Source organism: Oryza glaberrima, chromosome 12 (assembly GCF_000147395.1).
Source record: "Oryza glaberrima chromosome 12, OglaRS2, whole genome shotgun sequence".
In the NCBI taxonomy this organism is placed as follows: domain Eukaryota; kingdom Viridiplantae; phylum Streptophyta; class Magnoliopsida; order Poales; family Poaceae; genus Oryza; species Oryza glaberrima.
The window spans coordinates 20,299,150-20,322,094 of NC_068337.1; the positions used below are offsets into that span (position 1 = coordinate 20,299,150).

At 38.7% G+C, this 22,945-nt stretch overlaps 3 protein-coding genes across 3 annotated transcripts; all 3 read left to right on the forward strand.

Moving 5' to 3' along the window:
* Nucleotides 1-6,262: 6,262 nt before the first annotated feature.
* Nucleotides 6,263-7,408, forward strand: LOC127756383 (uncharacterized). Its single transcript, XM_052281728.1, has 2 exons — nucleotides 6,263-6,606; nucleotides 7,304-7,408. Exons 1-2 carry the CDS (start codon nucleotides 6,406-6,408, stop codon nucleotides 7,406-7,408), a joined length of 306 nt encoding a protein of 101 aa, XP_052137688.1. The 5' UTR covers nucleotides 6,263-6,405.
* A 2,180-nt stretch (nucleotides 7,409-9,588) lies between these two features.
* LOC127757566 (F-box/LRR-repeat protein 3) lies at nucleotides 9,589-14,227 on the forward strand. The gene is made up of 7 exons (XM_052283105.1): nucleotides 9,589-10,529; nucleotides 11,638-11,763; nucleotides 12,010-12,114; nucleotides 12,274-12,670; nucleotides 12,768-12,897; nucleotides 12,982-13,276; nucleotides 13,359-14,227. The coding sequence occupies exons 1-7, from the start codon at nucleotides 9,876-9,878 to the stop codon at nucleotides 13,626-13,628; spliced, it is 1,977 nt and encodes a 658-aa protein (XP_052139065.1). The 5' UTR covers nucleotides 9,589-9,875; the 3' UTR covers nucleotides 13,629-14,227.
* A 5,544-nt stretch (nucleotides 14,228-19,771) lies between these two features.
* On the forward strand, nucleotides 19,772-22,770 carry LOC127757214 (uncharacterized). Its single transcript, XM_052282683.1, has 8 exons — nucleotides 19,772-20,169; nucleotides 20,289-20,334; nucleotides 20,456-20,530; nucleotides 20,635-20,721; nucleotides 20,864-20,935; nucleotides 21,053-21,124; nucleotides 21,336-21,401; nucleotides 21,532-22,770. The coding sequence occupies exons 1-8, from the start codon at nucleotides 19,925-19,927 to the stop codon at nucleotides 22,384-22,386; spliced, it is 1,518 nt and encodes a 505-aa protein (XP_052138643.1). The 5' UTR covers nucleotides 19,772-19,924; the 3' UTR covers nucleotides 22,387-22,770.
* Nucleotides 22,771-22,945: the final 175 nt, after the last annotated feature.

Below are 22,945 nucleotides of genomic sequence, written 5' to 3' on the forward strand. Positions count from 1 at the left end.
CTCTTAAAAACGCTCATATGCCGCCACGTGGCATTCTAATATTTTAGAAACATCCTAGCCCTCGATTTTCACTTAAACCAGTGGGTCCACTATTTTACACCATTAGATTTGATTAGATTAGAAAAAGTTAGTTTCTCCGTTTATGTACGCCTCCCTCATCCCGTCGTACGCAGGTAATTGTACGTACCCATCTTTTTTTTACTTCCCATTTAATCCATTTAATTTTTTATATTTATTTTTTATTTGTAATACGCTACAGTATACTTATATATCACATCCGTTCATGGCATTTGAGTATATATATTTGATCATTTGTCTTAGTATAAAAATTATGTAATTATAATAGGGAATACTAAAAATTCCAAAAAAAAAATCCAACCCTCAATTTTCACTTATTATTTTGTATCATTAGATCAGATCTATTAAAAATAATGCCTCCTGAACTTAAAAAAAATTATCCCGTATACGTATAAATACATAGTAGTATTGTTGATCACCAGTGAAAAATCCAAAAAATATATCCTGTGTATATACGTACTCCTACTATTCACTAAATAAAAACATTAATTTCTTTCATGTGAGTTGTGCTTGATAACCTCCTAAGAAAAAAAATGCATATATTTTAAAAGATGAATGTCCTAACATCCTAAACGCTATTTAAAAAGGGTAATTTCATCCTTAGTGAGTTAATCACGTTTAATCGTATTAGTTCAGAGCTCATATAGCGCTCTTCCAGTTCGTTGCTGCCACAAACAGAAAACACCTGTTGTATAGTACTTTAATCTCACAAAGAAAAAAAGTAAGAAGATCTAAATTATATCTATTACACAAGAGAAAAAAATATGAGTACATCTCACATTAACTATATTTTAATGAAAAAAATATCACATGCATGGAAACATATTAGTCCTTCACGTCTTGCTCATCTAAATATTATTACTAATTTTTTTTTGTTTTTAAGTAATTTGTAACGGGCACTATATTCATTGTGAACCTTGACCACTCATCTTTTCAGTAGAAATTTTACAGATATATTAACTACATTTTGATTTAAAAATATCAAATATAACCAAACTATATCTCTTTTCATATTATTATCATCCAAAGTCTTGCAGTTAGTAAAATGAAACTTACAACATAAATTATTCCATTATATATTACCCCAAGAACATTCATAAATAAATTTAGATCTATAATAGAAGAGAAAAATATCAAAACCCATATTAACTCACATATTTTCGATATCAACCCTACAGACATGCCTAGCGATATTATATATATATTACAGGGATGAAATATCAAAACACAAATTGACTCATTTGTTGGTGAGGGATTGCTGCTCAAGCAAATATTTTTTCATATGATTCTGACCACCAAGATATTTTAAGACAAATTGTTGGACAATGGAATTGAATAAACTAATAGCTTTCTCAAAAAACCCATATTAGTGCTATGTTTTTATTGGGACGATAATTCTGGAAAGAGAGATTTTCTATCTTTTCTTTCAACTTAGGAGAAATACAATTGGGTTTAGCTTCTTTTTAGTTTAGTTAAGCCATTTAATTATGCGAAGTTGAACAAACGTACCTAGGCTATCAGGTGGCACTCGTACGAATGCTCCAAAACTGCCACATGGTGGAAATGATTTTGTTATTGTATTAATGATATATTATGCTTATTTTTATCAGATGTAGTTTCATATGTAAAAAGGGACTCAACTTACAGCACAAACATAATAAATAGCCGTGATTGGGACAGACTGATTTTTTTTTTCTAATACAAGGGACATTCAGTATATAAAGTCTATAATATATTTCACAATATATATATATATATTTATTTTCAGTGTTTTCTGATTATAACGTAGTTTAGTGTAATAATAATGAATACGATGAGGTAGCCTTTCTTTTAGCATTCTTTCTATGATTAATACTCCCTCCGCTCCATAATATAAGGCACAACGACTCTTAACACATAGACCAATAAATAGTTATTATCATCTTATAGTTTGAATCAACTTAATAAATATAATACATGCATCCAATAAAATTAGAGAATGTGATAGTGAAGGATTTAAAAAAATAATAATTTAATAAAGAAGATGTCATAGTTAATTGCATGTATGCTTTATATCATGGAACATCTAAAAAAAATGGATGTGCCTTATATTACGGAATGGAGGGAGTAAATAGCATGCCCGTGCATCTGCGCGGGCTTTCTTCCTAGTTATATACTAAAAGTCCATTAAACTTCCTACAAACGATCCTAAGCCGCCAAGTGGCGCTCTAATAAATTAGAGAATTCCTAGAAATTATAAGAAAAAGAAAAACATCTAACCCTTAATTTTCACTTAATATGGTGGACCCATAATTTTACACCATTAGATCCATCCACAACTATCTTTTTTTAACCCCCCCCCCCCTCCCCCTAAAGCCAATATTTCGCCCGTACAATTCTCGGACACTATCCGTTCTGTTGCCGTGTTGCGTACACGCGAATAAATTGTGTGGATCACATGAGTGAAGCGAATCGTTGCTCTTGGGAGAGACGTTTATACAGGATGCAAATCGAACAACATATTTTGTGCGACTGTGCTCTTCCCAACAAAAATAGACTGTATCTGTTATCCTGGCTTGGGTACGTGTATTGTGCAGTCATTTTTTTTTTTTGGAATTTAGATGTTGAAAATCTTACAAATGGGTTTTTTTTTACTTACAAGAATACATGCCCGTGCGTTGCAACGGGTGAAAGTTATTTTAATAATCTTATTATTGTTATACGGTTTAGTTAAGGTGAAATTCACTGTGGAAATTCGCTTGGATATATATTTCTAGAAAATCATGAGCTGCAACTAGGAGTCTAATCATCTCAAGTTAGCATACGAGTTTGTTAAAGAGATATCTTATACGACTCCTTCCATATTTTCAAAAGTGAACGAACTTAAAACCCGAATCAAATACAGATCTATATTTCCAAAATCAAACGAACTTAAAAACCGATTCAAAATACGGATTTGTATTTCCAAAATCAAATGAACTTAAAAATCGACTCATACACGGATGACGTACCAAAGTACCGGCAAAAACATCTTTAATTTTTATAATGCTAGAAAAAAATCCCGTGCATTGCAACGAGTAGAAGTTATTTTAGTCTTACTTTTGTTATACGGTTTAGTTAAGGTGAAATTTCACTGTGAGTATTAGCTTGGATATATATATTTTTTTAAGAAAATCATGAGCTGCAATTACAAGTCCGATCATCTCAAGGTAGCATGCGAGTTTTTTTTATAGAGATATCTTATGCGACTCATTGTGTATTTATAAAAGCGAACAAACTTAAAAGCAGATTCAAATACGGATATGTATTTCCAAAAGCAAACGAAGTTAAAAACCGACTCATATACGGATGATGTATCAAAGTACCGGCAAAAACATCTTCAAATTTTATAATAGTAGAGATATGAATATTACTTATATTATTGACACCCTAAAATATTAATACATAATAAAATAAATACCTTTTTTCCTCTTTTTCTTCTTTCTCACTTGGATTGGATGAAATACCAAACTAATAATTCAATCCATCTGTAAAAATATATGTTATTTTGAGTGGTATTATAACAAGACGTATGCCATCAAAACATCTATAAAAAATATAAATAATTTAAAAATATAGATTATATAATTGTAAATCATTTAAGAAATTAGACTTGCATTTACAGTAGAGTGTGAGTAACATTCCCAAAAGTTACTTACACTCTACCTAAAAAATACTAATATATCTAAATAACATTAATAAATTTATCATGAATTTATTATGATAGAAAAATATAAATTCCTTTTTTATTATAAGTTGTATACGTCCATCTGGATCCTATTAAAAAAATCACTTTCTCCGGATTACATATAAATTATCTATTGTTTTGAGACAAAATTTGACTCCTCGGATTTATGTCACTGGTGTATAAGTGATATAATATATATTTAATTAGATAAAGTAGACCTATTAGCTATATTTTTAACGAAAAAAATAATCTTTCATTAATTTATCATAGTCATCTATAGCGTATAAGAAAAATATTACTTAAAATTTAGAAACTCCAAAATTAAGATATGTCTATTCCAAAAAAAATCGCACATAGAACCAATAGATATGAACAAACTCTATTATTGTGACATAATTTTTTCCTCATAAATTCAACGCTGTACGGTTTTGATGCTCAAACCAGTTATTAACGAAAACATATTTAAAATAGTCAAAAATATATTTCAAAAATATCATCCACATATCAACATTCGTAGCAAAAATTCAAGCAACATTAAACAAGATGCCCGCACATATGCGCGGGCTACCTTCCTACTTAATAGAAATAGAAGATGTGGAGAGGATGACCACGATGTTGTATGTCATACTCCCAATCACAATCTCGTGCTATTGATGATCGATGAAGATATATATTATAGATTGATAGGTTCAGATGACCAAACCTTGGTTAATTATGCGCTCACTTCTGAATCAGGCCACACCGTGGTATATTTGCCACCCATCTTCATTTCTATATCAGTTTTATCATATTGTCAAAACTGGGGTTCATATGATTTTCGGTATATGATTCTGCACCCAGCATTTCATAAATCAATCAAGCATCTGATCCATTGTTAAATCCTCCTTCCAAAGCATAAACCCATGATTAACTGTCCAATTAATATTCTTCTCTTTCTCACCAACCAATCAGCTTGTACCAAATCCCAGCTGCTAGCTGAGCCACCAATTCCAGCCACACAAGAATCATATCATCAACCAAACCAAAACTCTGCTTTGGAATAACATCTCTGAATTTTTTTCTGCACCTGCAGATATGTAACACCATCTAGATCAATCTGCTGTTTTCTACTTAGATCTGAACAGCTGCTTATTATTATTCCCATATATAATCCATCACAATTCACAGGTGTTCAACTGAGGGAGGCTGATACCCTATGCAAGTTTGCATGTGTCACATATGCTGATGTTAACTTGTCTGATGTCTCACTCATCACCACCACCTTATCACCATAATATTATTCATTATATATGCTACATGACCTTTCATAGTTCGAATGGACAGTAGCCAGCATATAATAAATGATAAAAAGAAGTGATTATCTTGCAGGAATTAATTGGTTATAAATTATAATTAAATTCCTTGATTGGAATCCAGAACCATCCAAAGGAACTTGGTCCATCTGAGAAAGAAAAAAGAAAAAGGAATTTGGTTTCCTCTGCCTAGTCGGTGCTTACGTGGAGATTCCTCCATCTTAACATTGGTTAGTACGATGATCAGGGGGCACGAATAGAAAATTCAAAACACTGGATAAATATTGATGTCATGAGGTTCTTCAAGAGGCATTAGTTTACTGATCCCATGGTTTTCAAATGAAATTTGTCCAAATTAATTGTCTTAAGATATTAGTATAACACAGTTGCTTGCTCCTTTCGCCACGCCAAGTCATGATTTTTCAGTCAACGCCTACTTGAACAAATTTCAAGCCTTTACCCTCACGAAGACAAAAAAAAAACACCTTTTTACTGAATAGGACACAATTTCAAGGTAGAGTTTTCTTTATATTAATTCAAATTAAAGAACCAAATCTACTCCAGGTTCACTACGGCTGTGTTTAGATCCAAAGTTTGGATCCAAACTTCAGTCCTTTTCAATCACATCAACCTGTCATACACACACAACTTTTCAGTCACATCATATCCAATTTCAACTAAAATCCAAACTTTGCGCTGAACTAAACACAGCCTACTTCGAAATAAAAATTTTTGTTTTCGAGGGATGAGCTGGCTGAAATTACCGCAGTTGTACACACAACCTACTGTGTGGGTTAGCAAATGGCAACACCACAGTGGAAACAAGTTCAGCCAAACAAGGCCATTAGTCTTCATGAGATACTGTGATTTTTGAACAGATTTCCACTGAATCTAAACAATTTATATATTGCTAAATTCAAACAAAATAAATTTCAGGACAAAACACCCCGAATTTTCTACTCTCTCCGTTTCATATTATAAGTCGTTTGACTTTTTTTAAAAAACTTTTTTAGATTTGACTAAGTGACATTTCCAATACAAAACAAACATATTCAATGTTAAGTTCAAATGAAACTAATTTGGTTGCATAATTGTCGCTAATTTTATCTATAAATTTGGTTAAATCTAAATAACTTTGATTAAGAAAAAAAAGTCAAACGACTTATAATATGAAACGGAGGGGAGTACGTATTTTGGAAGGTGACAAACAACACAACAGATTGATTGGTCCACTCTCAAAAAAAAGGAAAAAAAAGATTGGTCCAAAAGTAGAACAAGAGAATATAACCACAGCATATACTCACTCCTATTACCAACTATTTCCACCATATGGAGAAGAGGAGAGGAAATTCAGGTTTCTTCCAAGACAGGCACTGGGGGAGGCTGGGATTGGTGCTTGGACGCCTGCAGCAGACAGATGCCGCCGCCCGGCTTCCTTCCACCGATCAGAATGCGGCCGGCGCCGGCAAAACTGAAGGTGTACCCAAAATGCCCATCTCTGAATGCTGTGCCTGTGCTAAAAGGAATCAGGTGAGGTCAGGATTGGATGGGATTTTGTTAGGCTTATCAGCTTCAGCTAGTAGGTAGGGTTTGGCATTTTCACATGAAAAGGGTCACTACTACCTCTCCCAAATGCAACCTAACCGGCAAAGAACCTTCCTGGAATGGCTCCGGAATTCTTGGCCGCATTTTCTTTGGTCTAGAAGTGGGGGGGTTTGTTTGATGGCTTAATGACATCTTAGATCATGTCATGATGAAGTTATAGGATTTTGAGAATGAGTTGGGCTGTTGGGGGTATAATCTTTTCAGGTAGTGAATTGTTCAAAATTAGTTGTATTCCATTTATTTTCACAAGAAAATACTACTCCAGCTTGTTCACTTTCTTATCATTTTTAAAATTTTAAAATTTTTGTTGATACAAAAAAATTAGTAAGGCAGGGAACTAAACGTACCATTACTAACACAACACTACTAATTTTTGGTAATACTGTAACTTTCTAATCTCAAAGCTATTTCAAAAATTTGATGAGGTAATAAAGTAAACACTATCCGCCCCCATCTTACCTTATCAAATTTTGGTAATATTTTACATTACCAAAGAATTATAAGGTTTTATGCTTTGGCAATAAAGTGAACATGCCCTATATTGTTTGAGAATATACTTTGAATTTTATTTATGTTGATGCCATCACCTTGAAGACAAAGACTGAGCTTTGTATTTTGGTAGCTGCCTATAAACAAGTGGAAGCAAGCATCATTACAGGGGCTACTTATGGACAAGCCTACCATCGATGATCATGAAGTTCTTAAAGTTTATCAGAAATATAAGTAGGTAAAATATATTGTCTTCTACAGTTTTATGTAGACACTTTACTGTAATTTCATATGTTATAGAATTATACTGTCTTTTTTTTTCTACAATTAATGATATGATATGATGTAAGAAGACAATCTTCAACACAGAACTCATACGACACCTATGGTCAAGCGGCAGTCCAAATTAGTGAATTGTATCATGCGATGGACCTCTTACGTAACTATTGTCATATGTTTTAATTGCACGATGTCGTCTTTTGGCATTTCAACTCCTCGACTTCCACGATATGACCAAGAGTCCAACATATCATTTGCTAGCTTGAAGCTATAAAGCATACCATATGGAATATCACTTTGAATGCCTAATTTTTATTTCCCTTGTTGGGGTTAAAACAACTAGTATCACCAGTTTTTTAATTATCTAATTTAAACTAAACAACAAAAAAAAATCTGTTGAGAAGGTTAAAATTAATAGCAACATCTACCATTACATGCTACCAATTGAAAATCATTCTTGAGCTAAGCGAGATATCTTGTTCAACAATCCAATATATCCAGAGAAATCATTCACTTCTATGTTAAAAAAAAATCGTACTACTATTACTGAATCTTATTTATAAGATCAAGTGACTATTGACTATTCAGTCTCGAGTGCAATTATTGTGAAAATCTTACTTTTAAGTAAGCCTTCAATTTTTCCATAAATCAAATTAAACTTACATAAAATACATTTATAATCAAGATATCACATATAGCCAAAAACCTTAAATATATATTGGTGGCCAAGCGACACCGCCCATTTTAGTGATATGTATCATGCAAGTATGCGACAGACCTCTTACGTAACCATTGTCCTATGTTTTGATTGCACGATGTCGTCTTTTGGCATTTCAACTCCTCGACTTCCGCGATATGACCAAAAGTTCAAGATATCATTTTCTAGCTTAGAGCTATATAGCATACCATATAGAATACGCTTTGAATGCCTATTTATAGTATCATTATTGGGGGTTAAAACAACTAGTATGATCAGTATTTTCGTTATCTAATTTAATCAAAACAAAAAAAATATGTTTGAGAAGGTCAAAATAGCAACATCTAAATGTATTATTATTATTATTATTATTATTATTATTATTATTATTATTATTATTATTATTATTATTATTATTATTATGCTACCAATTAAAATTATTCTTGAGCTAAGTGCTATATCTTGTTCAATAATCCAATTTAACCGGAGAAATCATCCACTTCTATGCCCAAAATAATCATATTATTGGACCTTATTTCTAAGATCAAATTGATATTATTAAGTTCCAATTACAATTATTGTAATGAGCTTGCTTTTTTAAGCAAGTCTTTAATTCTATCCCATAAACCAAACTGAACTTACATAAAACTCATTTGTAGTTAAAATATCACATATAGGCAAACACCTTAAATATACAACTAGTAAAATACAAATCCACAAGAAGATCAAACTGCCGTTGTGCAATAACAACCATTAATTAAACTAAATTGAACTAAAATACTTAAATTAGTACATCTAAAAAGACTGACATAATCATTTTGGTCTTCTTCATCCCTCCACCACTCTCACATCAGTTGTTACCTTCTCAGCTTTCGAAGGTGCTTATAAAGATAATATATGTGTGTGTTCGTTTACTGGGGTGAGTTTGTATATGTTATAAGCGTATTCGTTTCTACTATATTCGTAAAAAAACATAAGTGCATGCTTCATCGCCTGTCCATATTTACTATAAGCCAAAACGGCTTATTAGAGAATAAAAATAAATTTGTAGGTAAAACTTTTATATATGTATTATTAGCGATTTGAAAGGCAATTCTAAAAAGAAACTACATTCAAAATAATGTTTAAAATTTTAAATTTTTTACTTTGTCTTTGGCTTATTAGGCAACCAAATTATGATACACTAAACATATAAAGATCAAGCTGCCCAAGGAGCAATAACAACAACCATTGATTAGACTAAAACAAAACAAAAACCCTGAAATTAGTATACTCCAACAAAGGACAGAAGAAGACAGGGCCATTTCGGTCATCTTCCTCCCCCCCTCCAGGCCTCCACCACTCTCAGTTGCTACCTCCTCCTCCTACCTGAGGCAGGCGGTATTCCGACCGGCGCCATCTCTCCCACCTCAACTCCTCCCCTCCACCCCCTCCTCGCCGTCCGTACACCCCCCCCCCCTCTCCCCCCCTCCTCCTCCTCCGCCGCCTCCGCCTCCGCCGGATCAGGGGCCTCGCCGCGTCACGCTGTCGCTGCTGAATCCGAGGTTCTTGGTGGTGGTGCGGTGCTCCCCCCCCTACCATGCTGCGGCGCTGCGTGCCCTCCCGACCTCGACGCCTCCCGCTCCCCGACGACCACCCGCTCGTCGCCGTCTTCTCCTTCCTCTTCATCCCCACATAAGCGTCGTGGTGTCGTCTCCCGCTCCGATCGGCGTTCTTGGATCTTGGATCGATGAGCGAGGAGGTGCAGAGGTATGGAGGTGGGGGAGGGGGTGGGGGTGGGGTGGCGGCGCTGTCGCTGGATTTGCTCGGCCAGGTGCTCGACCGGGTGCGGGAGCCGCGGGACCGGAAGGCGTGCAGGCTCGTGAGCCGCGCCTTCGCCCGCGCCGAGGCCGCGCACCGCCGCGCGCTGCGGGTGCTACGCCGCGAGCCCCTGGCGCGCCTCCTCCGCGCGTTCCGGGCGCTGGAGCGGCTCGACCTCTCGGCGTGCGCCTCCCTCGACGACGCCTCCCTCGCCGCCGCGCTCTCCGGCGCGGATCTTGCCGGGGTCCGCCGGGTCTGCCTCGCGCGCGCCAGCGGCGTCGGGTGGCGCGGCCTCGACGCGCTCGTGGCGGCGTGCCCGAGGCTGGAGGCCGTCGACCTGTCGCACTGCGTCGGGGCCGGCGACCGCGAGGCCGCGGCGCTCGCCGCGGCGACGGGGCTGAGGGAATTGAGCCTCGAGAAGTGCCTCGGCGTCACGGACATGGGGCTCGCCAAGGTGGTCGTCGGGTGCCCGAGGCTGGAGAAGCTCAGCCTCAAGTGGTGCCGCGAGATCTCCGACATCGGCATCGATTTGCTCTCCAAGAAGTGCCACGAGCTCCGGAGCCTCGACATCTCCTACCTGAAGGTATACTCTACCATATGAACTAATGAAAATTGTTCTTTGCTTTATATGCTGGAAATACTTTTACTTGTTGTTAGGTTCGTTTTAGGAGTAGGAATGATATGCGACAGCACGGCGACAAATAAGGCCGTAAAGTGTGACTTCGATAGTTTGTTGTGGGTTGATTTTGACATGGAAAATGTACAGTCATCGGAGCTTGAGCTTACTGATTGGTTAATTCTGGTTAGGAGCGGATGCATTTGAGTGAAACTTTTGCTTCAAGGGATACCAGTGGCCATTTACTGGTCAAATTTGAAGGAAAAAAATTGGAGTGGGAAAGGTTACATCTTTATTCTGTGTGGTAGTATGAAACTCTTAGAAAACTGGTGGTAACATCTTGGCGCCTGCCTTGAATTAGATCTTCTGTTTGTGCAACAAGTTAAATTTAGTTGCCTGGTGGCAATAGGAACATCAGCAAAACTGGGTGTGATGGTAATTTGTCCAGATATGAAAAAGTTTGTACCTGGAGAAGGCTGAAGTCTTGCAATTCGCTACTAGTTACTTGTCTGTTTGGAATCGGACGAGAAATTTACCACGGGACATCTACACTTGCTTCTTTTGAGCCTGATTCATTTAGTTGTGGCAGATTACTGTTGCGGATACCTGTATTGTGGACTCATGGTGTGTTTTGAACAGTTTTGCTAATAGGGAAGTAACTGGAGCATGAGTTTCGGAGTACTTAATATTGGGCTTGATCACATTTCATCCAGATTTAACTTCTGAATAAAATGGCAAGAAGATGAGTCCCTTTCCGTTAATTTCAGTTGGCTAGAAAGGGTGAGCTTGGGTTCAGCCAACCTTGATATGTAGTAATCAAATGGGGTGACTAGGTCAGATAGAGCTGATCAGCTGTTCTTGACATGGTTGAAGAATGTACCACTGGAAGCAGGGACATTTCGACTTTACAGTACAATGGTTGTGCTTTACATGTCGATATTATGGATGTTTGCTGTTCCTTGCTGCATTATGCTTCATCTTGAATAGCTATTCATTGATATACAATTTCCTATTTCATTATGTTGTTGACGAAATTGGGTTCTTTAAAACTAAAACAGATTTTTTTGTGGACCAGGTTGGAAATGAATCCCTTAGATCAATATCCTCACTTGAGAAACTTGAGGAGTTGGCAATGGTTTGTTGCTCATGCATAGATGATGATGGCCTGGAATTACTAGGCAAGGGGAGCAACTCACTGCAGGTAATCACTGTGTGACAATGATGACACTTACTTTTATAGGATTTTATTGCACATTTTTCATGTCAGTTATGATGTAAGGATGCTTCAAATTTGTAGTTTCCTAGAAAGTGGAAACTATGACATTCTTATATCTGTTATGATATGTTCATTACTCTTCTACAAATTGGACTTTGGTTATTTAGCTGGCAACTGAATGTTTGTTAACATTGATCCATTCTAACTTCCAAGGATTTTCCTTCATTGCAGAGTGTTGATGTTTCAAGATGTGATCATGTGACCTCCCAGGGATTAGCTTCACTCATAGATGGTCACAATTTTCTCCAGAAGTTAAATGCTGCTGATAGTTTGCATGTGAGTTCGCATTCCTGCTTTCAATTGCCTGTCGTTCACATTTATTCATGTATGTTAGAAAAAAAATGGTTATCTGAGTAACACATGTGAAGGGGCTTAAAGTGTGAATAAATAATCAATGATGGTGGCTGACTGACATCCTGTGGTTGAAACTTGCAGGAGATGAGACAATCGTTTCTGTCCAACTTGGCAAAACTGAAGGATACCTTGACAGTGCTTAGACTTGATGGTCTTGAAGTCTCATCCTCTGTTCTTCTGGCCATTGGTGGTTGTAATAACTTGGTCGAGATTGGCCTTAGCAAATGCAATGGCGTTACAGATGAAGGAATATCTTCACTTGTAACTCGGTGCAGCCACTTAAGGGTGATTGATCTCACATGTTGTAACCTCCTTACCAACGATGCCCTTGATTCAATAGCTGAGAACTGTAAGATGGTTGAACGTCTCCGTTTGGAATCCTGTTCTTCCATAAGCGAAAAGGGACTGGAGCAGATTGCAACCTCCTGCCCCAATCTAAAGGAGATAGACCTCACTGACTGTGGAGTGAATGATGCAGGTTTGTGTTACCTCTTGTTGCTTCATTTGCACATTTTCATTACAAGCCTTCTTTTTATTTGTGCAATATCATGTAAAAGAAATCACTTGTTTTGCAGCATTGCGGCACTTGGCCAAGTGCTCTGAACTGCTCGTACTGAAATTAGGCCTGTGCTCAAGTATTTCTGACAAAGGTCTTGCTTTTATCAGTTCAAGCTGTGGAAAGCTGATTGAGCTTGATCTCTATCGGTTAGTTAATCTTCTTGGTTGTTTTTACTTTCCCAGTCATCTTCTGCGGGTGAAAGTAACCTGACTTAACCTTTATTTTAACAGCTGCAATTCTATTACCGATGATGGCCTGGCAGCTTTAGCTAATGGCTGCAAGAAGATTAAGATGCTAAACCTATGCTACTGCAACAAGATTACCGACAGTGGTTTGGGCCACCTAGGCTCTCTAGAGGAGCTCACAAACCTTGAACTGAGGTGCTTGGTCCGTATAACAGGTATTGGAATCTCATCAGTTGCCATTGGCTGCAAGAACCTGATAGAGATAGACTTGAAGCGTTGCTATTCTGTCGATGATGCTGGCTTGTGGGCTCTTGCCCGATATGCGCTAAACCTTAGACAGGTAAGTTTTCTCCGTAGTTTTAGATTATTTCCTTGAAGTTCTAAAGAAACAACAATAAGCTTATAAGGTTGTTCTTCTGCAGCTTACTATATCATACTGCCAAGTCACTGGCCTGGGCCTGTGTCACCTGTTGAGCTCCCTGAGGTGCCTCCAGGATGTTAAGATGGTACACCTCTCATGGGTCTCTATAGAAGGGTTCGAGATGGCACTGAGAGCGGCTTGCGGGAGGCTGAAGAAACTGAAGATGCTGAGTGGGCTGAAGTCTGTGCTGTCTCCTGAGCTGCTCCAGATGCTGCAGGCCTGCGGCTGCCGCATCCGTTGGGTCAACAAGCCTCTTGTCTACAAGGACTAAACCTGTTCTCATATCATCATCTGTGCAGTGTTAATATCCTCGGATCATATACCATGGAGCCCTTACCAAGTCTAGCATGCTTACGAGCCATGTTAGATACCCGCAATAATCGTCAATTTTCATACCAAGATGTACTGAGGATGGTGTCTCTGCATTGCGGCGGTGCCATCCTTGTGTTTGGCAACTCCTAGACCAATGTTGTCATCTTCAGATTAAAATCCAACATTTGCAAACATGAGGCATCGAAAGCAAGTGAGCCTTGTACCAGACTGCAATGAAATGCTCTGCACTTTAAATTGGTGTATGCAAAGAACAAGCAGGGACATGTAAATGTAATGGCATGTTTGCCTTTGTCATTGCTCCAACTCCAGGCTTGCTGACCGATGCATCTTTAGAGTTTAAGAACAGCTTTAGATCGGCAGAAAAACTCTTGATGCTCCAGGATGTGGGGCTCTGGGCTGGGACACTGGTTTCATGGTTGTCCGTATTGTATGACTGGTGACCCGTCCTATTTTTTTTTATCATGATTACAATAATCTCGATGTACTTAATTTAGGCAGAGTTTTGAAGTACTGTGGTGAATCAGATTTTATATGTCAGGAATGCATGACCAGCAGAGAGACACCGGATTTGCTAATTAGCGCATACGCGTTTCAGTCCTGTCTCGCACGTTGCCCATCAATTCCTTTTTCCTTTTTTCATGTTTTTCTTTCTGCGCCGCGAGGAGGTGAATCACCCTGAATATTTATCGTGATTCTTTTCACATGTTTTTTTTTGAATTTTTTAAACCACATGCACACGTTTTAACTCACATTTACTGCGTCCTAAAAAAAGAACAAAATGTGCGGGAGGTTATTTTTTTCCTAGAAAAAAGCGAAAAAAAAAAGAAAAAGGGAAAAAAAAAAGAAACACACGGGGAGGATTTTCTTTTATCGTAGCGCGGGAAGAGTAACGAGCAAGTGAACCCCACGCTACCGATCTCTCTGCGTGCAGGCGCGGGGTAGGAGCACCCGAGATACACAGGCGCATCAAAACAAATGGTAAATGTGGGCTTATATTTGCTAGTGCTTTGTTCTTTGTGGATGAATTTTATTGACTGAATTTTTCTTTATGGATGATAGGATAGATTATGGATAATCTAGGGATGAATTAAATATATCAATTATAAACTAAAAATTAATTTAAAACAAGTAATCTAAACAATGCTGATGTTTTCTTCTCTCACCGTGAGAACTTTATAGGATTATTTAGAAAGAAGATAATTTTGACAAAATCTTGTATTTTTTGTGTTTCAAGAGAGAAATTTGTAGATTGGTTTTATCTTAATACAACGTTCACATGGCCCGAGCATAACTCATCCGGTTAAGTTTGATGCATTTGAGTATACTCCATCTCTCTCTCTCTGTTCTTAAAAAACAAATTCAAGACAAATATTCTTAAAATGTTTAATTCTAAAGATAAATATATTATATGCACTATATTTCATCCTTATAATTGATTTTTTTAAGAGATAGGTGTCATATGAATGCCTTGACGTATACATGGACTTGCCTCGAAGTAGAGATGTAAGCGGGCTAACCCGCAAACCCGCTTATATGTAAAATTAGTGAGTAACTCACGGGTTGATTCGCGGATTACCTACTAATTTAATCTATAAATAGGTTTATAGGTTGATCCACTTGTATCTGTATGACACGACAAGCTGAGCCATAACATAAAAACCTATAGATTATCTTATATTTAATATATAAGTAGATTGATAGATCGACCCGCTTACATCCCTACTTGAAAGACAAGATTCATCAGAACACCGTTATCCTGCCGTGTTATCCCCATCATCATTGCTGTTGTTGGAGATCCGAGAAGCAGATTCCACCTCTCGAGCGACTACGCGAGTTTTGTCTCCATCACATGTGTCGGAAGCTCCGACGGCGGCGAGAGGAGAGAGCTTTGCTTGCCGGCCGTGGCAGGGAGCCGCACGTGACTTGACCGAGGTACTACACGTGTGACACGCCCGGTTGTAAATCAAAGCAGCTTGGGTTTTCTTTTCTTTGACACTATAGTCCTGTTAGAGAACATATTTTACAAATGGATTTCTAAATAATTGTTTTTATAGATATGAACTCTTGTTTGGAGAGCTTAAAATTCTGAAAAAAACATTTAGTTAGTAATTAGCTTTTGAGAATCTGAAAAACTGGGTTTATCGGCTTCTGGCTTCTTAATTATTTTTTGAATTTTACAACTACAACTTCTCAGAATTTGAATGAAAAGCTGTACTATTTAAGAGAGCGAAACTGTAGCTGACAGAAGCTACAGATCAACTCTAGGGTCTCTTTGCCTACCCTCTCTATATCCTAATTTGCTAGGAGTATCAAACTTTTAAAAAACTGACAAATCAATGTATCATAATTTATTTACACAAATTTGTTTTTATTTATAAAAACTTACCCTGGGGAATAATATATTGTGGAAGGGATCAACATCCTCCTCCCTGATTATAAGCTTCTAATACATAAAACTAAATAAGCGAAAATGAATTGGTATACATTGATATACCTCTTTTTTTTTCTCAAAATTTGACACATATTTAGGGTATATTGTGGATGCGCTAAGCTTTAGGGGGTCTACTTATAAAATATGTTGTTAAAAGTGCTAAAATGTAAAAAATTGAGTCATAGCAGCCGTGCCAAATTTCAGCCAATGAATTAGTATTACTGTAGTATTAAGTAGTGTTTAGTGTCAGTGTGTCACTGTCTAATGTAGGTACGATGACCACTGCTTTGCACTCTCGGTTGATTTTCTGCCCGGCGTGATTAGACTTTGTTTTGATCTCTGAAGCACATGGTTGACCGTCGGTCTGTTGATCCCATCACGATGATTATAGGACGTGATTTTTGATGTTTTTAGCGGTTTGAATGAAAAAAAAAACAAAACAAAAACCTTTATTATATTTGGTATATGAGAAATTCAGATTAGTTTCTTACATGTACAACAAATCACATCTCCAATCACCATACTATAAATCTTTCGTCTACAACAGAAAAGGTTGTTCAACCGGATATACAGAAGTTACAACATGTATCAAACAAAGCTGAAACCATCGGGAAAACAAAAATCGCAATGGATTTTGCAACAATTTTCGGCAGAAATAAAATTGACGGAACATGAGTAGGATTTATACAAACAGTAGAGTGGTTTTTCTTTACTTTCTCTTTTCCTTTCTTCAATTACAACTTATAAACGTGCATACATGTACAAGTACACACCATTCTCATGCTCACACATACTCACATGGGTGAACTCTAGCATATGTCTAGCGCGAGATTGGAGGCTTTTATCACTGAAAACACCTAAAATGTGATCTCTTGTGACAATGTCTAAAGAGACGATTCTATCCATTTTAATACGAAGCAATTTTAGAATGAGTAGCATGATGAAGCATATTCTAATGAGAAAATTCTGTATGTAGCATCAAAAAAAATTGCTCTTCCCTCTATAACACCCAAACTTTAAAAGTTCCCTATCTATGCACTTTTAAAATTTCCCTTCCATATGTAGCACTTCTGTTAGTTTTGAGGGTGACGGTGTTAACTAGCAGGAGAAAAGACAGTTTTGCCCTTCTTTAATTTTCAGACTTGCATGTACATGATCGTTGGTATTTTAGACCTTTTTTTCCCTTTCTCTGTTCACAGTTTTTTTTTCTTTATTTTTTTCATTTAGTTTCCAGCCGTGTTCAAGTCTGTGCATACTTCTTTTTTGGCCAATATAATGAGAATATTAGATCAAGAGCGTACGATTTAAATGCACCATGACAATACAACAATTTTAGAGAAATTTGATAGAACTAATTTGAGAGAACTTACATGCAACAACAGCATGTATGCAATACAATAATAAACCAAATAAATTTTAGAGAACATCCAAGTTCACATCCATTGATAACCATAACCATCCAGATCATCCAAGTTCACATCCATAGATAACCATAACCATCCAGATCACATTACAGTTCTCTAAACCAAATTTGCATATGTAGTACCAAACTACATATGACATTACATATAGTTCATACAGTACACAATCATAGGCTCAATCTTCGTTTGCTCCTTGTGCTCATTGCAGGACTAGCTTGATCAACCAATTTGATCCTTGTGTTCACTGTTGGACTAGCTTCAAGTTGCAGCTGCTTAATTTTTGTAATCTTTTTTGTGACAACCTTTTTCTTGCTTTTGCCCTTCCCTTTCTTTTCTCCTTCAACTGTTTCATGGGGCTGATTTGAGCCACTCCTTGACCTACATATTTATATGATCAATTAGATAGAACAAATAGAAACATTGAACATGGAGATAAAAAAATTCAGATTTAGTAGTGCTACCTTTTGGAGGCTCCAGAGTTAGAGTTCCCATGATTTCCCTTGTTTGTACTTGAAATGTCCAAGCTTTGGCTATGGAGGAAATGTTGCAATTAGTAGATTCAAAAGTTAAATTCAGCATTAAGTTACATCAATAGTAGAGATACCTTTTGGAAACTTCAGAACAAGAGTCATGATGTTTTCTCTTTGTACTAGTCGTACTCTCCAAGGTTTGACTACAAGTGAGAATGACGATGGCACACCATTGTTGCAATATAAATACAGAAAACTTAGAGATAGCAAACCTTGGTGGTGGAAAGGACATAGAAGAAGCTGGAGTTTCATCCTCCCATGGTACAATGGAATTTTGATTGATTGAACGAAATCCATAAAGCATGTCCTGTCCGAATCAACAATCATCTCAAAGTTCCAACATTTAACATCCTTTCTCATCTTTGTGCGATTGCCAATCAGATTTATCTTTAGCAAAAAATTAGAGTCTGATAACCTGTAACATCAAGAACGACATGCATGCATAAGATCTACATCTAATCCTACTGCCATTGAGTGCTACAAAATTTTCAAGTAACTCACCTAGTTGTTGAGTTCGTCGCCATGCCGGGCTGTCTACCCGCACCATCCAGGGGGTTGCTGCCCGTGCCCGCTTGGGAGCTGCCTGCCTGTGCCACCGTGGCCGTGAGCTGCCTGTCCGTGTCAACAGGGCTGGCTGCCTGCGCCCGCCTAGGACTAGCCGGCCAAGTAGGCCAGGGGCTGGCCTCCCGTGCCGCCGGTACAGCAGGCCTGGGGCTGGCAGGGCGCCGGCCTTCCCGTGCCGCCGGCCCTGGCCTCCCATCCCGCCGGTGCTGGCCTCCCGTGCCCCGCCGGCGCTGGTCGTCCAGGGGCGCCCGCCGACGCCAATCCCTGCAGGGGCACGCATGATTCGCCTTCCTCGCCGCCCGGAGGGTCACCATCCGCGCTGCCGGTCATGGGGGCGGCGATCTAGGGTTGCGGCGGCGTGGAGTTGGGGAGAGGCGCGGTTGCGCTCGGTCCTGGGACTGATCCAGAAAGAGCAAGGACAATTTCTGAGGGTGGGTCCATACTTGTTTTGACGGTGGAGGCTAACGGGAGTAACAGAAGTTACAGATAGGGAACAAAAATTTTGAGGGTGCATATATAGGGAATTTTTAAAGTTTGGATGATATAGAGGGAAGATCAAATTTTTTTGATGCTAAATAGGGAATTTTCTCTATTCTAATCTAAACTCACTCAAAAGTTATATGACCAGACTTGTCATTAAAAGTTATTTTAGTACAATTCTATCTCCACACCTTTCACGAATAAATAGCGTACCCTAGAAACTGTGTTAACGTGATTAAATAACAAGAGGTTTATATAGCAAGTCATGACATCAAACTAGTCCATCGCATTCAAACTAGTCGAAGATAAAATTAAAATTAAAGAAGCAATTAGTAAACAAATTAGAGATGCAAATAGCTTTTAGCCTCATCTTTTGAATCAAAATTTGAATCTTTAACCTGATTTTGGGAGCTTTTCATGGTAATTTACTTTTCGGCCTTTATTATTATTTTTAGATCGTTAAAAACATGTATATAAAAAAATATTTACAAATATGTTTTTAACTTTTTTTTTTGTTTGTCTCATCTTCACGCTGCTGGTGCCAATCAAAGGAGAGGAGGACTTTTTAGGAGACGATGATCCGAGAGTTTTGGGTCTCGGATTGATCGCTTCTTGGAGCTCCATTGCCATGCCATGCCATCCGACCGCCCCTCCCGCCGCGCCTAAAACCTCGACACCTCACCACCTCTCTCTCTCCTCTCTCTCTAGAACGCGCGCAAGAACACGCGCGAAGACTCCCCCCAACTCCCCCAACCTCAACTTAATTGCGCGCGAGTGGAGTAGTACTAGTAGCAATTAATTCGTGTTTATGGGAAGTGGTGGTGGTGATCTTGGTGTGGCGCGAGAGGCGAGAGAGGAGGTGGAGAGAGGCGGCGCCGGCGGAGGTGGCGGCGGGATGAGGAAGGCACGCGTGTGCGTCCGCGCGCCGCACGGCGCCGGCGCGCTGCTCGTCGTCGGCGGCGCGGTCGTCGGCGCCGCCGTCTTCGCGTGGTGCCGCCGCCGCGGCGAGGGCGAGCGCAAGAGGGGCGCCAAGAACCACGGCGAGCATCCAGCGTACGTGTTTTTTTCTTCTCTCGTTTTCTTTCGTAGCGGAGTAATCTTGATTTGGATGGATGGAAGAAGATGAAGAGATTGGATCTTTTTTTTTCTTGTTTTTGGTGGAATTTTTGCAGAAAGGAGGAGGAGGGTTTGGATGGCGGAGTTGTCGAGGGCGAGCAGGTTAGGTGCTCCATTAGTTTAGCTGCCTTGTTCTTTCACTTTTGTCATGTGAAAATTGAAATTATTCTCCTTGGTGGTTTATTTTTTGACCCTGTCGTTTGATTCAAACTTGTGGATTCAGGGCGACGAGCAGAGGCTTCATCAAATTTATCAGAATCTGAGCAGGGAGAACGTTGTGGTTGGAGTCAATGGATCGGTCAGTTGATCTAAATTGTTTTAAAGAAAATTCAGTATGCATGCATTTATGTGGGGTGTTCTAGTGATCTAATACGTGTGCAAATTCATCTGGGTTTCTTTCAGGATGGCAAGGCAACAGATGAACTTTATCAGATTCAGAAGGATGATGAGGTCGTTCCGAATGGTGATAAGATCGTTCTGTCTGAATTGGTTTGTCTCTCTCTCTTTTTGCGAGGATTTGGTTTGTTTCTATATGTAAATCTTTGGAAAGATTGCAGGAGTCAAAATGCATGAGAGCACTGTTGTGTGTTCCTTACAATTCTGTCTTTTGCTCTTGTGTTTCTGGTTTCAGGTTACTGAAGCTGTGGAGAAATATGATCACAATTCAGTCAAGGACTGTGCGGGGATCGCCGCAGATGTCATGGTTAGTTTTGTTGCAACCATGAAACCATATTGGTTTGAAAAGCATGTTTGATTTACTAGGGGCAATTTACACTTCTTGTTCTGTAAATTCATGCCTCATGCCAATTTTGGGTCTAAGGTTAATGAAGCTGTTGAGACATATGATCACAATTCAGAGAGGGACTGCACCGAGATCACAGCACATGCTATGGTCAGTATTGTTGCAACCATGTAAAACATTTTGCTATAAAAAGCATGCCATCTTGTTGAACCTCAAGACTCTGTATCCTGTTTTTTGGCCTTCTCCCAAAGGCCGGGTCAAAAGGAATTTTGATCTGCTTTCAAAAAAAAAAAAGCATGCCATTTTCTAGGAGCCCTATTGCACTTCTTGTTCTGTAACTTCATCTTTGTTTTCGCTTCAGGACACAGAAAATGTGACAGAGGATGACGATAATTCAGTCAAGAACAGCGTCGAGAATGAGATAACTGTAAATTTACTGGCTTTTTCTTGCTACAATTCAAACATTTGCCCAAATCTTCTTTCTGTGATCATCCATGTGCTACTGTCAGTAGAAGCATTATTAATTCCATCTGTTTCTTCTGAATTATGATTATTAGGACACTGAAGGTGAAGAAAATTCTGTGGACAGCACTTTTAGCCTCAGCAGCCCAGACATTACCCTTGAAGAACATGAGAACCACAACTGTGTTGTTCAAGATACTGCATCAACAGAGATCACACTATCGACAGGGAGTGTGATGCATCAAGAACAATTCTCAGAGGAGGCAAAGAATGAAGAAACAGCAGAAGTGAAACTGGCACAAGAAACAGTGACTACACCAATGGTAGAAGCAGAAGTGAAACTGGAAGAGGAAACGGAGACCATACCAATTGCTGAAACAACAGAAGTGAAACCGGCAGAAGAAACAGAGACCTCAACAATGGCTGAAACTGTACAGGTGAAACCGGCCAAAGAAACAGAGATCACGTCCATGGCTGACACAGCAGAACTGAATCTGGCAGAAGAAACAGAGACTGCATCAATGGCTGAAACAGCAGAAGTGAAACTCGCAGAAGAAACAGAGACCATTCCAATGGCAGAAACAGCAGAAGTGAAACTGGCAGAAGAAAAAGCCATGAAGAAAAATGAGTTTGAACAGGAGGAGGAGAAACCTGTCAAACCGGTCAGTTCACTGGCATACTCCTCAATGCCATCTCTGCTTAAGCGAACGGTGAAGAAAGGGCAGGTGAATCCTAGATGGAATGAGACAGGGATGAAGCTAGAGCAAGATTGCACCAACTGTGAGCTGAATGAGCATGACCTGACCAAAGGAGGAGCTGCCGCAATGGGAGGAGCTGTTTTGACCATGGCTCGTAGGCCTGATTCTATGGCCATTCTTGCTCTTATAGTTGCAGTTACCATCGCGATAACTATCGTCGTGCGCCTATATGTTCCTCTGCAAGAAACATGATCTTCAGATGAACCCACGGTAAGTTTGCAAAACGCAACGGAGTTCTTCTCTGATCACTTCAAATTATGAGCTGTATGTATGGAAAATCGACAGAGTTGAATTGTACAAGACGGGAAAAAGGCTTACTAGTATGAGTTCTACTAGTTCATTTCCTAGCCTGAATGCCAGGTGTATGATGAAATAGCAAGGCCTGGTACCAAGAGGCAAAAGAAGATAGGAGGTTCAGATTAATAGTTTTTCTCCTAAGTGGTAGACCGCTAGGCTTTCTTTTCTGTAGGGTATGTCACTGCTTCAGTGCTGAAGAACATCACAAAGGTTGCGACAGGGCAACCAGCAACAAAACTATGTTGAAATTGTGATGAACAACATGGCAGTTTATCTTAATTATTCTTCTCTCTTATCATTATATATCACCCTTGTTAGTAATCTGTAGTTTATCTTCTTATCTGGAAATGAATGAATAATCTAAGATTAGCCGATTATTCTACAGTTCTATGTTTGCTGCCAAAACAGCTAACAACTGATGAACAAGAAAAGTTATTATGGTTCAAATACTCAA